Raw genomic sequence first — 20,470 nt, forward strand, 5'->3', positions numbered from 1 at the left:
TTAATCTGCTCAATTGTAAGTCTTCGCTCTTATGGCCTATTTATTGCCTACCTCCTCATGACTTTTGCACACACTGTATATAGACTTTATTTTTTTCTACTGTGTCATTGACTTGTTTATTGTGTTATTGGCTTGTTTATTGTTTACTCCATGTGTAACTCTGTGTTGTTGTCTGTGTCACACTGCTTTGCTTTATCTTGGCCAGGTCGCAGTTGTAAATGAGAACTCATTCTCAACTAACCTACCTGGTTAAATAAAGGTGGGAAAAAAAACACACAAAAACAAATGATTAATTAATTATACTAAATCATGCAAATATAACCTGTCTCTGTATAGCCGTATATATAAGACAACTGCTGGGTCTGCCCAGGCAGAGCTCCTGATTGACATGTGTATTATGATGCATTGAGTTGGAACCTCTTCAGATCACGGACAATGAACAATCATTCATATTAAGACTTAGAGTGTCCCTGGTGTTGAACTTCCACCACAATCTTTAACCCGAGCTGTGCTACAGTACATTAGCAATGGTCATAGAAACTGTTCAAAGATTTTGAAAAACAATTCTAATAAAATACAATATAATTCAAATATTGTCTGAATTATAGAGCGTAAAACATTTGACTTGCTTAGACATTATAATGAATGGTGTTCAGGGATTTTGAATAGTTTGTGTTAAAACAAAGACAATTATGTGTGCCTCATTTGCATAAACATATGGGAGTATTTGCATATATATATATATGAATGAATTAACATACATGGGTGTAGTAGGACTGCAAACCACCAAACACTTGTTCTGTCTACCCTATTAGCACTCATCTGCACTGTCTCGACTGCCTCATCATTAATTACTGTTGTTGCCACGTTCTGTTGCATAATTCAACAGGTGTGTCAATAGCAGGACACCATCTGAAAAAAATATATATATATTTTTAAAAAGACCATTTAAAACATGTACACCCATCAAAATAAAAATAATCTTTCTACTCTTTCTTGTGATGTAAGTGTGGAGAAGGTGCGTTAGCCATTAGCGGGGTGTGTGTGACAGGTCGCCCATTGAGCCCATGTCAGCCATTAGCGGGGTGTGTGTGACAGGTCGCCCATTGAGCCCATGTCAGCCATTAGCGGGGTGTGTGTGACAGGTCTCCCATTGAGCCCATGTCAGCCATTAGCGGGGTGTGTGTGACAGGTCTCCCATTGAGCCCATGTCAGCCATTAGCGGGATGTGTGTGACAGGTCTCCCATTGAGCCCATGTCAGCCATTAGCGGGGTGTGTGTGACAGGTCTCCCATTGAGCCCATGTCAGCTATTAGCGGGATGTGTGTGACAGGTCTCCCATTGAGCCCATGTCAGCCATTAGCGGGGTGTGTGTGACAGGTCTCCCATTGAGCCCATGTCAGCCATTAGCGGGGTGTGTGTGACAGGTCGTTGCGAACATCTCCGAGGTGGTAACGTTAACGGGGGGAAAACATCAAGCAAGACCATAAAAGAGTCGGGAAGAGTCAAAGGAAAGCAATCAATCCCAGCCAGATTTAAAGTGATAAGTGGATTTTGCATCCCTCAAACACAGCAAATACTGCTGAAAAAGACAGACCCTCAGGTGGGCGGGGCATGCGCGTTGCTATAGAAACATTCTGTATCTAGGCACACAGTTTATAGCAGCAGATATCTAGGTTGTTACCGTAAAGCACTTTGTGAGAGATGTTGAAAAAAGGTCTTTATACATTTTTGTTTGTTTGTTTGATTGATTGATTGATTGATTAATTGATTGATGGATTGTAACATACCTGCTTGGAAACAGGATGTAATATTCTCCTGTTCTGTTGGTGCAGTAGCAGATGTGTCAGAGGCACTTGTGGCTCCAGTGGAGTTGGCCTCAGACCCGCTTCGTGGCCCACAGGGATCCAGGCGTCCCTGTAGGCGAGGCAGGTAGGGCATGTAGGCGAGACCCTGGTCTGAGGCCTGGTCATTGAGGGCCAGAACACCCAGTGGAGAGGAGTGGTTCCTCAGGGCCGCAGCCATGGGGGAGGAGCTACCGTACACCATACTGGCATCCACGAATGAGGTGATGGCGTTCAGTTGCTCCCGGTGATGGTGGGGTGTGGCCCCGGTGAAGGCTTCGCTCCTGACACAGCTGGGCGCCGAGCGGAAGAAAGGCATGCAGCTCTGTATACCAGTACGAGGGTCTGACAGCGGGATCTGGGGAGAGGGGAAGGAAGGCATGCAGCTCTGTATACCAGTACGAGGGTCTGACAGCGGGATCTGGGGAGAGGGGAAGGAAGGCATGCAGCTCTGTATACCAGTACGAGGGTCTGACAGCGGGATCTGGGGAGAGGGGAAGTGTGTGCGCGTTTCACACTGAATAGATTCAGAGCAGGAAAGAATTAGACTGGCCAGAAGTAGCTATTTAAAGCTTCAATCAGCAGTTAAAACCATTTTTAAAAGGGGTGCTCCCAGACCCTGTTTTGGTAAAAAGCTGAGGGATGGGGCAGGAGAAATGTAACCACTCTCAGATTCATAGACAGAGCTGATGCAAAGACTGACCATCCATGATATCAACATTATAGTTTTAACCCCGTTGGAGGCTATTTAGTGTTTATTTAGGGATGGTTCGAAATGTACAAAATGTGGACCTGGAGGAAATTGGGGGAGGGCCACGCTTTTTCACATTCACTCAGGGGGTTTAGTGTGGTTTTAGGGAGGGCCACGCTTTTTCAAATTCACTCAGGGGGCAGGGTTTAGTGTGGTTTTAGGGAGGACCACGCTTTTTCAAATTCACTCAGGGGGCAGGGTTTAGTGTGGTTTTAGGGAGGGCCATGTCATTTGCAATTGATGAATTGTCTATATTTCAGTGATTTAGTTGCTTATTTATTTTTTCACTTTTATTTAACTAGGCAAGTCAGTTAAGAACCAATTCTTATTTTCATTGACGGCCTAGGAACAGTGGGTTTACTGCCTGTTCAGGGGCAGAACCACAGATTTGTACCTTGTCAGCTCGGGGATTTGAACTTGCAACCTTCCGGTTACTAGTACAACACTCTAACCACTAGGCTACCCTGCCGCCCCTCCACTCTAACCACTAGGCTACCCTGCCGCCCCTCCACTCTAACCACTAGGCTACCCTGCCGCCCCTCCACTCTAACCACTAGGCTACCCTGCCGCCCCTCCACTCTAACCACTAGGCTACCCTGCCGCCCCTCCACTCTAACCACTAGGCTACGCTGCCGCCCCTCCACTCTAACCACTAGGCTACGCTGCCGCCCCTCCACTCTAACCACTAGGCTACCCTGCCGCCCCTCCACTCTAACCACTAGGCTACCCTGCCACCTCTCCACTCTAACCACTAGGCTACCCTGCCGCCCCTCCACTCTAACCACTAGACTACCCTGCCACCTCTACACTCTAACCACTAGGCTACCCTGCCGCCCCGATTATTAGGCTGTTATTAGGCTGTGTTTCCAATGCCGACCCTCATCTTTGATTGTGAAGTGATCTAATTATGTCGCTATCATTTTTGTAATATAGAAGATGTTTTAAACCCAGACAGCTTTTAGGTGAAACACTTGTGACCCACTGGGCACAGACGTCAATTCAACATCTATTCCACGTTGGTTCAACGTCATTTCATTGAAATGACATTGAAACAACATTGATTCAACCAATGTGTTGCTGCCACGTTTTTTTGCGTAGGTAGGTCTACTCAGTCTAGGCCATGCTCAGATTCATAATGACGTCTCAGATTGAATTAAAACGGGGGGACAGTTTCGTTACATACAAGACACACTGATTTGGCATTGGAGAAATAGGCCTATGAGAAGATGCATAAGCCCCTCTCTGTCCATTATTACCTGGTAATTAGTGTAGTGAAAAAAGATCCTGCTAGGCTCTCCAGTCGTGTAAACTTATGTAGAATTGCATGAAATGTGTTTATAAAAGGCTACTTGCACTCGAACCCGCAAAAAACAAAATGGTAGATTCATGCAATGCCTTTATTGTAAAGGAGATCTTTCCCCGCTACTCTTGTCCATGGTGGTCTGCGAACCCACAACCTTCTGGCCCACAGCCCTGCACCTTGTCCATGGTGGTCTGCGAACCCACAACCTTCTGGCCCACAGCCCTGCACCTTGTCCATGGTGGTCTGCGAACCCACAACCTTCTGGCCCACAGCCCTGCCCCTTGTCCATGGTGGTCTGCGAACCCACAACCTTCTGGCCCACAACCCTGCACCTTGTCCATGGTGGTCTGCGAACCCACAACCTTCTGGCCCACAGCCCTGCCCCTTGTCCATGGTGGTCTGTGAACCCACAACCTTCTGGCCCACAGCCCTGCGCCTTGTCCATGGTGGTCTGCGAACCCACAACCTTCTGGCCCACAGCCCTGCCCCTTGTCCATGGTGGTCTGCGAACCCACAACCTTCTGGCCCACAGCCCTGCACCTTGTCCATGGTGGTCTACGTACCCACAACCTTCTGGCCCACAGCCCTGCACCTTGTCCATGGTGGTCTGCGAACCCACAACCTTCTGGCCCACAGCCCTGCACCTTGTCCATGGTGGTCTGCGAACCCACAACCTTCTGGCCCACAGCCCTGCACCTTGTCCATGGTGGTCTGCGAACCCACAACCTTCTGGCCCACAGCCCTGCACCTTGTCCATGGTGGTCTGCGAACCCACAACCTTCTGGCCCACAGCCCTGCCACTTGTCCATGGTGGTCTGCGAACCCACAACCTTCTGGCCCACAGCCCTGCCTCTTGTCCATGGTGGTCTGCGTACCCACAACCTTCTGGCCCACAGCCCTGCCCCTTGTCCATGGTGGTCTGCGTACCCACAACCTTCGGGCCCACAGCCCTGCACCTTGTCCATGGTGGTCTGCGAACCCACAACCTTCGGGCCCACAGCCCTGCCCCTGCCCCTTACATTTACTTTGTTTACAAACATTGGAGTAAAACCATTTTTTTATTTTGGGTTCTGATGGAGTGGGACAGTTGAACTAAGCTCATGAGGCATTTATAAGTTATATTCTTAAACAATCAATGGGTATAAATCATTTATGAATTTTTAAATTACTGCATTTTTTTTGTTGTAAATTGTGTTAAGACCTCAACTACACTTTCAATAAATTGTGATTGATTTGATTTGACCTGTAGCTCTATAGGGAACCAGGGAGTGCCTCACCTGTATAGGGAAAGAGGGAGTGTCTCACCTGTATAGGGAAGCAGGGAGTGTCTCACCTGTATAGGGAAGGAGGGAGTGCCTCACCTGTATAGGGAAGCAGGGAGTGTCTCACCTGTATAGGGAAGCAGGGAGTGTCTCACCTGTATAGGGAAGCAGGGAGTGTCTCACCTGTATAGGGAAGCAGGGAGTGTCTCACCTGTATAGGGAAGCAGGGAGTGTCTCACCTGTATAGGGAAAGAGGGAGTGTCTCACCTGTATAGGGAAGCAGGGAGTGCCTCACCTGTATAGGGAAGCAGGGAGTGCCTCACCTGTATAGGGAAGCAGGGAGTGCCTCACCTGTATAGGGAAGCAGGGAGTGCCTCACCTGTATAGGGAAGCAGGGAGTGTCTCACCTGTATAGGGAAGCAGGGAGTGTCTCACCTGTATAGGGAAGCAGGGAGTGCCTCACCTGTATAGGGAAGCAGGGAGTGCCTCACCTGTATAGGGAAGCAGGGAGTGTCTCACCTGTATAGGGAAGCAGGGAGTGTCTCACCTGTATAGGGAAGCAGGGAGTGCCTCACCTCTATAGGGAAGCAGGGAGTGTCCCGGCTGCATGTGCGGGTACAGTCGGCCCCGGTCCTGAAGGCAGCTGTGCTGGGACTCTGAGGGGTCAGAGCGAAGTCATGGTCGATCCACTGACCCCACTCCACCAGCAGGTGGGACAGAGATGAGTCCAGAGAGATGTTCTCATTGTGGGTGTAGAGAACGTTCTGGGATATGAGGCGCACCTGGAGGGAGGTGGGAGGAGAGAGGGGGAGGGAGGAGAGGAGGAGGGAGAAGAGGAGAGAACAGAGAGGGGGAGGGAGGAGAGAGGGAGGTAGGAGGTTGGAGGAGAGGAGGGGGAGAGAGGAGAGGGAACAGAGAGGGGAGGGAGGAAAGAGGGAGGTAGGAGGTTGGAGGAGAGGAGGGGGAGAGAGAAGGGAACAGAGAGGGGGAGGGAGGAGAGAGGGAGGTAGGAGGTTGGAGGAGGAGGGAGGGGGAGAGAGAAGGGAACAGAGAGGGGGAGGGAGGAGAGAGGGAGGTAGGAGGTTGGAGGAGAGGGGAGAGGATGCAACAGAGAGGGGGGAGTGAGGAGAGGGAGGTGGGAGGGAGGGAGGAGAGAGTGAGGTTGGAGGAGAGAGGAGGGAGGGAGGTGGGATGAGAGGAGGGAAAAAGAAGAGGGAACAGAGAGGGGGAGGGAGGAGAGAGGAGGGAGGGATGAGAGAGGGAGCAAGGGAGGTGGGAGGAGAGGAGATTATAGGAGGGGAGGGTGAGGGAGAGGAGGAGAGAGGGAGGTAGGAGGTTGGAGGAGAGGGGAGAGGATGCAACAGAGAGGGGGAGTGAGGAGAGAGTGAGGTGGGATGAGAGGAGGGAAAAAAGAGGAGGGAACAGAGAGGGGCAGGGAGGAGAGAGGGAGAAGGGTGAGGTTATTACAGAGAGGGAGAAGGGTGAGGTTATTATAGAGAGGGAGAAGGGTGAGGTTATTATAGAGAGGGAGAAGGGTGAGGTTATTATAGAGAGGGAGAAGGGTGAGGTTATTATAGAGAGGGAGAAGGGTGAGGTTATTACAGAGAGGGAGAAGGGTGAGGTTATTACAGTGAGGGAGAAGGGTGAGGTTATTATAGAGAGGGAGAAGGGTGAGGTTATTACAGAGAGGGAGAAGGGTGAGGTTATTACAGTGAGGGAGAAGGGTGAGGTTATTACAGTGAGGGAGAAGGGTGAGGCAGGATGTAGTAGATAGGATAGGACTCTTACCAGTGCAGGGTATAGTAGATAGGATAGGACTCTTACCAGTGCAGGGTATAGTAGATAGGATAGGACTCTTACATGGGGCAGGATGTAGTAGATAGGATAGGACTCTTACCAGTGCAGGGTGTAGTAGATAGGATAGGACTCTTACCTGGGGCAGGGTGTAGTAGATAGGATAGGACTCTTACCTGGGGCAGGGTGTAGTAGATAGGATAGGACTCTTACCTGGGGCAGGGTGTAGTAGATAGGATAGGACTCTTACCAGGGCAGGGTATAGTAGAAAGGATAGGACTCTTACCAGTGCAGGGTGTAGTAGAAAGGATAGGACTCTTACCAGTGCAGGGTGTGGTAGATAAGAGTCCTATCCTACCTGGGGCAGGATGTAGTAGATAGGATAGGACTCTTACTGGGGGCAGGGTGTAGTTATAGGACTCTTACCTGGGGCAGGGTGTAGTTATAGGACTCTTACCTGGGGCATGTGTAGTTATAGGACTCTTACCTGGGGCAGGGTGTAGTTATAGGACTCTTACCTGGGGCATAGGACTCTTACCTGGGGCAGGGTGTAGTATAGCGGATAGGACTCTTACCTGGGGCAGGGTATAGTAGATAGGATAGGACTCTTACCTGGGGCAGGGTATAGTAGATAGGATAGGACTCTTACCAGTGCAGGGTATAGTAGATAGGATAGGACTCTTACCTGGGGCATGGTATAGTAGATAGGATAGGACTCTTACCTGGGGCAGGGTGTAGTAGATAGGATAGGACTCTTACCTGGGGCAGGGTATAGTAGATAGGATAGGACTCTTACCAGTGCAGGGTGTAGTAGATAGGATAGGACTCTTACCTGGGGCAGGATGTAGTAGAGAGGATAGGACTCTTACCTGGGGAAGGATGTAGTAGATAGGATAGGACTCTTACCTGGGGCAGGGTGTAGTAGATAGGATAGGACTCTTACCTGGAGCAGGGTATAGTAGATAGGATAGGACTCTTACCTGGGGCAGGGTATAGTAGATAGGATAGGACTCTTACCAGTGCAGGGTGTAGTAGATAGGATAGGACTCTTACCTGGGGCAGGATGTAGTAGAGAGGATAGGACTCTTACCTGGGGAAGGATGTAGTAGATAGGATAGGACTCTTACCGGGGGCAAGGTGTAGTTATAGTAGGTGTGTTCAGGGTCCCAGCCCCTAGGGACCCCTCTGATGTCCTCGTACTCTGGGGGGAGCCAGCGGGAGTACGGGGTGTTGGCCGCACCCCACTTAGGGTGCTGTCTGGAGAGGGTTGACAATGTGGGTGACACACACAAACTACAAGTCATGTCAAATCAAACACTCATTTCCTTTTCACACTGTAGTTTCAACCTGAACCTTACTGGCTGGACGTTGTCTTTTCACACTGTAGTTTCAACCTGAACCTTACTGGCTGGACGTTGTCTTTTCACACTGTAGTTTCAACCTGAACCCTACTGGCTGGACGTTGTCTTTTCACACTGTAGTTTCAACCTGAACCCTACTGGCTGGACATTGTCAGGCAAACAGGCAGACAGAGCGAGAGAAAGAGAGACAAGCAGACAGCCAGAGATCAAATCGAATTGTATTTGTCACATGCCACCGAATACAAGAGGTGAAGTCTTTACCGAGAAATACTTACGGGCCCTTTCCAACAATGCAGAGTTAAAAATATTTTAAAAATACAATATTTCAATCAAAAATACAGAAATAATAACAATAGAATAACAATAACGAGGCTACATACAAGGAGTACCGGCACCGAGTCAATGTGCAGGGGTACTACAGACAAGACAGACACCGGCACCGAGTCAATGTGCAGGGGTACGACAGACAAGACAGACACCGGCACCGAGTCAATGTGCAGGGGTACGACAGACAAGACAGACACCGGCACCGAGTCAATGTGCAGGGGTACTACAGACAAGACAGACACCGGCACCGAGTCAATGTGCAGGGGTACGACAGACAAGACAGACACCGGCACCGAGTCAATGTGCAGGGGTACTACAGACAAGACAGACACCGGCACCGAGTCAATGTGCAGGGGTACTACAGACAAGACAGACACCGGCACCGAGTCAATGTGCAGGGGTACGACAGACAAGACAGACACCGGCACCGAGTCAATGTGCAGGGTACTACAGACAAGACAGACACCGGCACCGAGTCAATGTGCAGGGGTACTACAGACAAGACAGACACCGGCACAGAGTCAATGTGCAGGGGTACGACAGACAAGACAGACACCGGCACCGAGTCAATGTGCAGGGGTACGACAGACAAGACAGACACCGGCACCGAGTCAATGTGCAGGGGTACGACAGACAAGACAGACACCGGCACCGAGTCAATGTGCAGGGGTACGACAGACAAGACAGACACCGGCACCGAGTCAATGTGCAGGGGTACGACAGACAAGACAGACACCGGCACCGAGTCAATGTGCAGGGGTACGACAGACAAGACAGACACCGGCACCGAGTCAATGTGCAGGGGTACGACAGACAAGACAGACACCGGCACCGAGTCAATGTGCAGGGGTACGACAGACAAGACAGACACCGGTACCGAGTCAATGTGCAGGAGTACGGCAGACAAGACAGACACCGGCACCGAGTCAATGTGCAGGGGAGTCACGACACAAGACAGACACCGGCAGACAAGACAGACACCGGCACCGAGTCAATGTGCAGGGGTACGACAGACAAGACAGACACCGGCACCGAGTCAATGTGCAGGGGTACTACAGACAAGACAGACACCGGCACCGAGTCAATGTGCAGGGGTACGACAGACAAGACAGACACCGGCACCGAGTCAATGTGCAGGGGTACGACAGACAAGACAGACACCGGCACCGAGTCAATGTGCAGGGGTACGACAGACAAGACAGACACCGGCACCGAGTCAATGTGCAGGGGTACGACAGACAAGACAGACACCGGCACCGAGTCAATGTGCAGGGGTACGACAGACAAGACAGACACCGGCACCGAGTCAATGTGCAGGGGTACGACAGACAAGACAGACACCGGCACCGAGTCAATGTGCAGGGGTACGACAGACAAGACAGACACCGGCACCGAGTCAATGTGCAGGGGTACGACAGACAAGACAGACACCGGCACCGAGTCAATGTGCAGGGGTACAGACAAGACAGACACCGGCACCGAGTCAATGTGCAGGGGTACAGACAAGACAAGACAGACACCGACACCGCACCGAGTCAATGTGCAGGGGTACGACAGACAAGACAGACACCGGCACCGAGTCAATGTGCAGGGGTACGACAGACAAGACAGACACCGGCACCGAGTCAATGTGCAGGGGTACTACAGACAAGACAGACACCGGCACCGAGTCAATGTGCAGGGGTACGACAGACAAGACAGACACCGGCACCGAGTCAATGTGCAGGGGTACGACAGACAAGACAGACACCGGGTCAATGTGCAGGGGTACTACAGACAAGACAGACACGAGTCAATGTGCAGGGGTACTACAGACAAGACAGACACCGGCACCGAGTCAATGTGCAGGGGTACGACAGACAAGACAGACACCGGCACCGAGTCAATGTGCAGGGGTACGACAGACAAGACAGACACCGGCACCGAGTCAATGTGCAGGGGTACGACAGACAAGACAGACACCGGCACCGAGTCAATGTGCAGGGGTACAGACAGACAAGACAGACACCGCAGACACCGGCAGACAGACACCAGGGGTACGACAGACAAGACAGACACCGAGTCAATGTGCAGGGGTACTACAGACAAGACAGACACCGGCACCGAGTCAATGTGCAGGGGTACGACAGACAAGACAGACACCGGCACCGAGTCAATGTGCAGGGGTACGACAGACAAGACAGACACCGGCACCGAGTCAATGTGCAGGGGTACGACAGACAAGACAGACACCGGCACCGAGTCAATGTGCAGGGGTACTACAGACAAGACAGACACCGGCACCGAGTCAATGTGCAGGGGTGACACCACCGAGTCAATGTGCAGGGGTACTACAGACAAGACAGACACCGGCACCGAGTCAATGTGCAGGGGTACGACAGACAAGACAGACACCGGCACCGAGTCAATGTGCAGGGGTACTACAGACAAGACAGACACCGAGTCAATGTGCAGGGGTACGACAGACAAGACAGACACCGAGTCAATGTGCAGGGGTACTACAGACAAGACAGACACCGAGTCAATGTGCAGGGGTACGACAGACAAGACAGACACCGAGTCAATGTGCAGGGGTACGACAGACAAGACAGACACCGGCACCGAGTCAATGTGCAGGGGTACGACAGACAAGACAGACACCGGCACCGAGTCAATGTGCAGGGGTACGACAGACAAGACAGACACCGGCACCGAGTCAATGTGCAGGGGTACTACAGACAAGACAGACACCAAGTCAATGTGCAGGGGTACGACAGACACCGGCACCGAGTCAATGTGCAGGGGTACGACAGACAAGACAGACACCGGCACCGAGTCAATGTGCAGGGGTACGACAGACAAGACAGACACCGGCACCGAGTCAATGTGCAGGGGTACGACAGACAAGACAGACACCGGCACCGAGTCAATGTGCAGGGGTACGACAGACAAGACAGACACCGGCACCGAGTCAATGTGCAGGGGTACGACAGACAAGACAGACACCGAGTCAATGTGCAGGGGTACTACAGACAAGACAGACACCGGCACCGAGTCAATGTGCAGGGGTACGACAGACAAGACAGACACCGGCACCGAGTCAATGTGCAGGGGTACGACAGACAAGACAGACACCGGCACCGAGTCAATGTGCAGGGGTACGACAGACAAGACAGACACCGGCACCGAGTCAATGTGCAGGGGTACGACAGACAAGACAGACACCGAATCAATGTGCAGGGGTACTACAGACAAGACAGACACCACCGGTCAATGTGCAGGGGTACACAAGACAGACACCGACCGAGTCAATGTGCAGGGGTACGACAGACAAGACAGACACCGGCACCGAGACAGACAAGACAGACACCGGCACCGAGTCAATGTGCAGGGGTACTACAGACAAGACAGACACCGGCACCGAGTCAATGTGCAGGGGTACGACAGACAAGACAGACACCGGCACCGAGTCAATGTGCAGGGGTACTACAGACAAGACAGACACCGGCACCGAGTCAATGTGCAGGGGTACGACAGACAAGACAGACACCGGCACCGAGTCAATGTGCAGGGGTACAACAAGACAGACACCGGCACCGAGTCAATGTGCAGGGGTACGACAGACACCGGCACCGAGTCAATGTGCAGGGGTACGACAGACAAGACAGACACCGGCACCGAGTCAATGTGCAGGGGTACGACAGACAAGACAGACACCGGCACCGAGTCAATGTGCAGGGGACAAGACAGACAAGACAGACACCGACACCGAGCACCGAGTCAATGTGCAGGGGTACGACAGACAAGACAGACACCGGCACCGAGTCAATGTGCAGGGGTACTACAGACAAGACAGACACCGGCACCGAGTCAATGTGCAGGGGTACGACAGACAAGACAGACACCGGCACCGAGTCAATGTGCAGGGGTACTACAGACAAGACAGACACCTGCACCGAGTCAATGTGCAGGGGTACGACAGACAAGACAGACACCGGCACCGAGTCAATGTGCAGGGGTACTACAGACAAGACAGACACCGAGTCAATGTGCAGGGGTACGACAGACACCGGCACCGAGTCAATGTGCAGGGGTACGACAGACAAGACAGACACCGGTGCAGGGGTACACCGAGTCAATGTGCAGGGGTACGACAGACAAGACAGACACCGGCACCGAGTCAATGTGCAGGGGTACGACAGACAAGACAGACACCGGCACCGAGTCAATGTGCAGGGGTACTACAGACAAGACAGACAAGACAGACACCAAGACAGACACCGAGTCAATGTGCAGGGGTACGACAGACAAGACAGACACCACCGGCACCGAGTCAATGTGCAGGGGTACGACAGACAAGACAGACACCGGCACCGAGTCAATGTGCAGGGGTACGACAGACACCGGCACCGAGTCAATGTGCAGGGGTACTACAGACAAGACAGACACAGGCACCGAGTCAATGTGCAGGGGTACGACAGACAAGACAGACACCGGCACCAAGTCAATGTGCAGGGGTACTACAGACAAGACAGACACCGGCACCGAGTCAATGTGCAGGGGTACGACAGACAAGACAGACACCGGCACCGAGTCAATGTGCAGGGGTACGACAAGACAGAGACAGACACCGGCACCGAGTCAATGTGCAGGGGTACTACAGACAAGACAGACACCGGCACCGAGTCAATGTGCAGGGGTACGACAGACAAGACAGACACCGGCACCGAGTCAATGTGCAGGGGTACAGGGGTACAGACAAGACAGACACCGGCACCGAGTCAATGTGCAGGGGTACTACAGACAAGACAGACACCGGCACCGAGTCAATGTGCAGGGGTACGACAGACAAGACAGACACCGGCACCGAGTCAATGTGCAGGGGTACGACAGACAAGACAGACACCGGCACCGAGACAGACAATGTGCAGGGGTACGACAGACAAGACAGACACCGGCACCGAGTCAATGTGCAGGGGTACTACAGACAAGACAGACACCGGCACCGAGTCAATGTGCAGGGGTACGACAGACAAGACAGACACCGGCACCGAGTCAATGTGCAGGGGTACGACAGACAAGACAGACACCGGCACCGAGTCAATGTGCAGGGGTACTACAGACAAGACAGACACCGGCACCGAGTCAATGTGCAGGGGTACGACAGACAAGACAGACACCGGCACCGAGTCAATGTGCAGGGGTACGACAGACAAGACAGACACCGAGTCAATGTGCAGGGGTACTACAGACAAGACAGACACCGGCACCGAGTCAATGTGCAGGGGTACGACAGACAAGACAGACACCGGCACCGAGTCAATGTGCAGGGGTACAAGACAGACAAGACAGACACCGGCACCGAGTCAATGTGCAGGGGTACGACAGACAAGACAGACACCGGCACCGAGTCAATGTGCAGGGGTACGACAGACAAGACAGACACCGGCACCGAGTCAATGTGCAGGGGTACTACAGACAAGACAGACACCAATGTGCACCAGACAAGAGTCAATGTGCAGGGGTACTACAGACAAGACAGACACCGGCACCGAGTCAATGTGCAGGGGTACGACAGACAAGACAGACACCGCACCGAGTCAATGTGCAGGGGTACTACAGACAAGACAGACACCAAGACAGACACCGAGTCAATGTGCAGGGGTACGACAGACAAGACAAGACAGACACCGACAGACACCGCACAATGTGCAGAGACAGACAATGTGCAGGGGTACTACAGACAAGACAGACACCGGCACCAATGTGCAGGGGTCACCGAGTCAATGTGCAGGGGTACGACAGACAAGACAGACACCGCACCGAGTCAATGTGCAGGGGTACTACAGACAAGACAGACACCGCACCGAGTCAATGTGCAGGGGTACGACAGACAAGACAGACACCAAGACACACGAGTCAATGTGCAGGGGTACGACAGACAAGACAGACACCGACAGACACCGCAGTCAATGTGCAGGGGTACTACAGACAAGACAGACACCGCACCGAGTCAATGTGCAGGGGTACGACAGACAAGACAGACACCGGCACCGAGTCAATGTGCAGGGGTACGACAGACAAGACAAGACAGGGGTACACAGACAAGACACACCGAGTCAATGTGCAGGGGTACTACAGACAAGACAGACACCGGCACCGAGTCAATGTGCAGGGGTACTACAGACAAGACAAGACAGTGCAGGGGTACACAGACAAGACAGACACCGGCACCGAGTCAATGTGCAGGGGTACGACAAGACAGACACCGACAATGACACAAGACAGACACCGCACCGAGTCAATGTGCAGGGTACGACAGACAAGACAGACACCGAGTCAATGACAAGACAAGACAGACACCGGCACCGAGTCAATGTGCAGGGGTACGACAGACAAGACAGACACCGGCACCGAGTCAATGTGCAGGGGTACGACAGACAAGACAGACACCGGCACCGAGTCAATGTGCAGGGGTACTACAGACAAGACAGACACCGGCACCGAGTCAATGTGCAGGGGTACGACAGACAAGACAGACACCGGCACCGAGTCAATGTGCAGGGGTACGACAGACAAGACAGACACCGGCACCGAGTCAATGTGCAGGGGTACTACAGACAAGACAGACACCGGCACCGAGTCAATGTGCAGGGGTACTACAGACAAGACAGACACCGGCACCGAGTCAATGTGCAGGGGACAAGACAGACACCGGCACCGAGTCAATACTACAGACAAGACAGACACCGGCACCGAGTCAATGTGCAGGGGTACGACAGACAAGACAGACACCGGCACCGAGTCAATGTGCAGGGGTACTACAGACAAGACAGACACCGAGTCAATGTGCAGGGGTACGACAGACAAGACAGACACCGGCACCGAGTCAATGTGCAGGGGTACTACAGACAAGACAGACACCGGCACCGAGTCAATGTGCAGGGGTACGACAGACAAGACAGACACCGGCACCGAGTCAATGTGCAGGGGTACTACAGACAAGACAGACACCGGCACCGAGTCAATGTGCAGGGGTACTACAGACAAGACCACCGAGTCAATGTGCAGGGGTACTACGACAGACAAGACAGACACCGACAGACACCGAGTCAATGTGCAGGGGTACGACAGACAAGACAGACACCGGGGTACACCAAGAGTCAATGTGCAGGGGTACGACAGACAAGACAGACACCGGCACCGAGTCAATGTGCAGGGGTACGACAGACAAGACAGACACCGAGTCAATGTGCAGGGGTACTACAGACAAGACAGACACCGGCACCGAGTCAATGTGCAGGGGTACGACAGACAAGACAGACACCGCACAGACAAGACAGACACCGGCACCGAGTCAATGTGCAGGGGTACTACAGACAAGACAGACACCGGCACCGAGTCAATGTGCAGGGGTACGACAGACAAGACAGACACCGGCACCGAGTCAATGTGCAGGGGTACTACAGACAAGACAGACACCGAGTCAATGTGCAGGGGTACGACAGACAAGACAGACACCGGCACCGAGTCAATGTGCAGGGGTACGACAGACAAGACAGACACCGGCACCGAGTCAATGTGCAGGGGTACGACAGACAAGACAGACACCGGCACCGAGTCAATGTGCAGGGGTACGACAGACAAGACAGACACCGGCACCGAGTCAATGTGCAGGGGTCACGACAGACAAGACAGACACCGGCACCGAGTCAATGTGCAGGGGTACGACAGACAAGACAGACACCGGCACCGAGTCAATGTGCAGGGGACAAGACAGACACAGACAAGACAAGACAGACACCGGCACCGAGTCAATGTGCAGGGGTACGACAAGACAGACACAGACAAGAAGACAGACACAGGGGTACGACAGACAAGACAGACACCGACCGTCAATGTGCAGGGGTACTACAGACAAGACAGACACCGGCACCGAGTCAATGTGACAGGGGTACGACAGACAAGACAAGACAGACACGGCACCGAGTCAATGTGCAGGGGTACTACAGACAAGACAGACACCGGCACCGAGTCAATGTGCAGGGGTACGACAGACAAGACAGACACCGGCACCGAGTCAATGTGCAGGGGTACGACAGACAAGACAGACACCGGCACCGAGTCAATGTGCAGGGGTACGACAGACAAGACAGACACCGGCACCGAGTCAATGTGCAGGGGTACGACAGACAAGACAGACACCGGCACCGAGTCAATGTGCAGGGGTACGACAGACAAGACAGACACCACCGAGTCAATGTGCAGGGGTACCAGACAAGACAGACACCGACAGACACCGCACCGAGTCAATGTGCAGGGGTACAGACAGACAAGACAGACACCGGCACCGAGTCAATGTGGGGTACAGGGACAGACACGACCGAGACAAGACAGACACCGGCACCGAGTCAATGTGCAGGGGTACGACAGACAAGACAGACACCGTCAATGCACCGAGTCAATGTGCAGGGGTACGACAGACAAGACAGACACCGGCACCGAGTCAATGTGCAGGGGTACTACAGACAAGACAGACACCGGCACCGAGTCAATGTGCAGGGGTACGACAGACAAGACAGACACCGGCACCGAGTCAATGTGCAGGGGTACGACAGACAAGACAGACACCGAGTCAATGTGCAGGGGTACTACAGACAAGACAGACACCGGCACCGAGTCAATGTGCAGGGGTACGACAGACAAGACAGACACCGGCACCGAGTCAATGTGCAGGGGTACTACAGACAAGACAGACACCGGCACCGAGTCAATGTGCAGGGGTACGACAGACAAGACAGACACCGGCACCGAGTCAATGTGCAGGGGTACTACAGACAAGACAGACACCGGCACCGAGTCAATGTGCAGGGGTACGACAGACAAGACAGACACCGGCACCGAGTCAATGTGCAGGGGTACGACAGACAAGACAGACACCGAGTCAATGTGCAGGGGTACTACAGACAAGACAGACAGACAAATGACAGACACCGGCACCGAGTCAATGTGCAGGGGTACGACAGACAAGACAGACACCGGCACCGAGTCAATGTGCAGGGGTACGACAGACAGAGACAGACAGTCAATGTGCAGGGGTACCAGACAAGACAACACCGTCAATGCAGGGGTACTACAGACAAGACAGACACCGGCACCGAGTCAATGTGCAGGGGTACTACAGACAAGACAGACACCGGCACCGAGTCAATGTGCAGGGGTACGACAGACAAGACAGACACCGGACCGAGTCAATGACAGGGGTACTACAGACAAGACAGACACCTGCACCGAGTCAATGTGCAGGGGTACTACAGACAAGACAGACACCGAGTCAATGTGCAGGGGTACGACAGACAAGACAGACAGACACCGGCACCGAGTCAATGTGCAGGGGTACTACAGACAAGACAGACACCGGCACCGAGTCAATGTGCAGGGGTACGACAGACAAGACAGACACCGGCACCGAGTCAATGTGCAGGGGTACTACAGACAAGACAGACACCGGCACCGAGTCAATGTGCAGGGGTACGACAGACAAGACAGACACCGGCACCGAGTCAATGTGCAGGGGTACGACAGACAAGACAGACACCGGCACCGAGTCAATGTGCAGGGGTACAGACAGACAAGACAGACACAAGACAGACACCGACCGAGTCAATGTGCAGGGGTACTACAGACAAGACAGACACCGGCACCGAGTCAATGTGCAGGGGTACTACAGACAAGACAGACACCGGCACCGAGTCAATGTGCAGGGGTACGACAGACAAGACAGACACCGGCACCGAGTCAATGTGCAGGGGTACTACAGACAAGACAGACACCGGCACCGAGTCAATGTGGGGTAGGGGACAGACGACAGACAAGACAGACACCGGCACCGAGTCAATGTGCAGGGGTACTACAGACAAGACAGACACCGGCACCGAGTCAATGTGCAGGGGACGACAGACAAGACAGACACCGGCACCGAGTCAATGTGCAGGGGTACGTCAATGTGACAAGACAAGACAGACACCGGCACCGAGTCAATGTGCAGGGGTACTACAGACAAGACAGACACCGGCACCGAGTCAATGTGCAGGGGTACGACAGACAAGACAGACACCGGCACCGAGTCAATGTGCAGGGGTACGACAGACAAGACAGACACAGACAAGACAGACACCGAGTCAATGTGCAGGGGTACTACAGACAAGACAGACACCGGCACCGAGTCAATGTGCAGGGGTACGACAGACAAGACAGACACCGGCACCGAGTCAATGTGCAGGGGTACGACAGACAAGACAGACACCGGCACCGAGTCAATGTGCAGGGGTACTACAGACAAGACAGACACCGGCACCGAGTCAATGTGCAGGGGTACGACAGACAAGACAGACACCGGCACCGAGTCAATGTGCAGGGGTACGACAGACAAGACAGACACCGGCACCGAGTCAATGTGCAGGGGTACAGACAAGACAGACAATGAGGGGTACAGACAAGACAGACACCACCGAGTCAATGTGCAGGGGTACTACAGACAAGACAGACACCGGCACCGAGTCAATGTGCAGACAAGACAGACACCGCACCGAGACAAGACAAGACAGACACCGGCACCGAGTCAATGTGCAGGGGTACGACAGACAAGACAGACACCGGCAATGTGTGCAGGGGTACAGACAGACACCGGCACCGGGGGGTACACAGACAAGACAGACACCGGCACCGAGTCAATGTGCAGGGGTACGACAGACAAGACAGACACCGGCACCGAGTCAATGTGCAGGGGTCAAGACAAGACAGACACCGGCACCGAGTCAATGTGCAGGGGTACGACAGACAAGACAGACACCGGCACCGAGTCAATGTGCAGGGGTACTACAGACAAGACAGACACAGACAAGACAGACACCGTCAATGTGCAGGGGTACGACAGACAAGACAGACACCGGCACCGAGTCAATGTGCAGGGGTACTACAGACAAGACAGACACCGGCACCGAGTCAATGTGCAGGGGTACACAGACAAGACAGACAATCAATGTGCAGGGGTACTACAGACAAGACAGACACCGACCGAGTCAATGTGCAGGGGTACCAGACAAGACAGACACCGACCGAGTCAATGTGCAGGGGTACTACAGACAAGACAGACACACCGAGTCAATGTGCAGGGGTACTACAGACAAGACAGACACCGAGTCAATGTGCAGGGGTACGACAGACAAGACAGACACCGGCACCGAGTCAATGTGCAGGGGTACGACAGACAAGACAGACACCGGCACCGAGTCAATGTGCAGGGGTACGACAGACAAGACAGACACCGGCACCGAGTCAATGTGCAGGGGTACTACAGACAAGACAGACACCGGCACAGAGACAGACACCGCACCGAGTCAATGTGCAGGGGTACGACAGACAAGACAGACACCGGCACCGAGTCAATGTGCAGGGGTACTACAGACAAGACAGACACCGGCACCGAGTCAATGTGCAGGGGTACGACAGACAAGACAGACACCGGCACCGAGTCAATGTGCAGGGGTACTACAGACAAGACAGACACCGAGTCAATGTGCAGGGGTACGACAGACAAGACAGACACCGGCACCGAGTCAATGTGCAGGGGTACAGACACCGACAGACAAGACAGACACCGGCACCGAGTCAATGTGCAGGGGTACTACAGACAAGACAGACACCGGCACCGAGTCAATGTGCAGGGGTACGACAGACAAGACAGACACCGGCACCGAGTCAATGTGCAGGGGACACCGTACTACAGACAAGACAGACACCGGCACCGAGTCAATGTGCAGGGGTACGACAGACAAGACAGACACCGG

General features: G+C 53.3%; 1 protein-coding gene across 1 annotated transcript in view; it reads right to left on the minus strand.

Moving 5' to 3' along the window:
- The window catches only part of epx (eosinophil peroxidase), a 54,851-nt gene that overhangs the window by 16,395 nt on the left and 17,986 nt on the right, over positions 1-20,470 (minus strand). The window contains exons 6-8 of the mRNA XM_065002925.1: positions 8,082-8,211; positions 5,736-5,942; positions 1,791-2,202 (exon numbers count right to left, since the gene is read on the minus strand). Coding sequence (XP_064858997.1) covers positions 1,791-2,202; positions 5,736-5,942; positions 8,082-8,211 — 749 coding nt within the window. The remainder of the gene's footprint in view (positions 1-1,790; positions 2,203-5,735; positions 5,943-8,081; positions 8,212-20,470) is intronic.

The sequence above is a fragment of the Oncorhynchus nerka genome, linkage group LG17, assembly GCF_034236695.1.
Source record: "Oncorhynchus nerka isolate Pitt River linkage group LG17, Oner_Uvic_2.0, whole genome shotgun sequence".
Classification (NCBI taxonomy): domain Eukaryota; kingdom Metazoa; phylum Chordata; class Actinopteri; order Salmoniformes; family Salmonidae; genus Oncorhynchus; species Oncorhynchus nerka.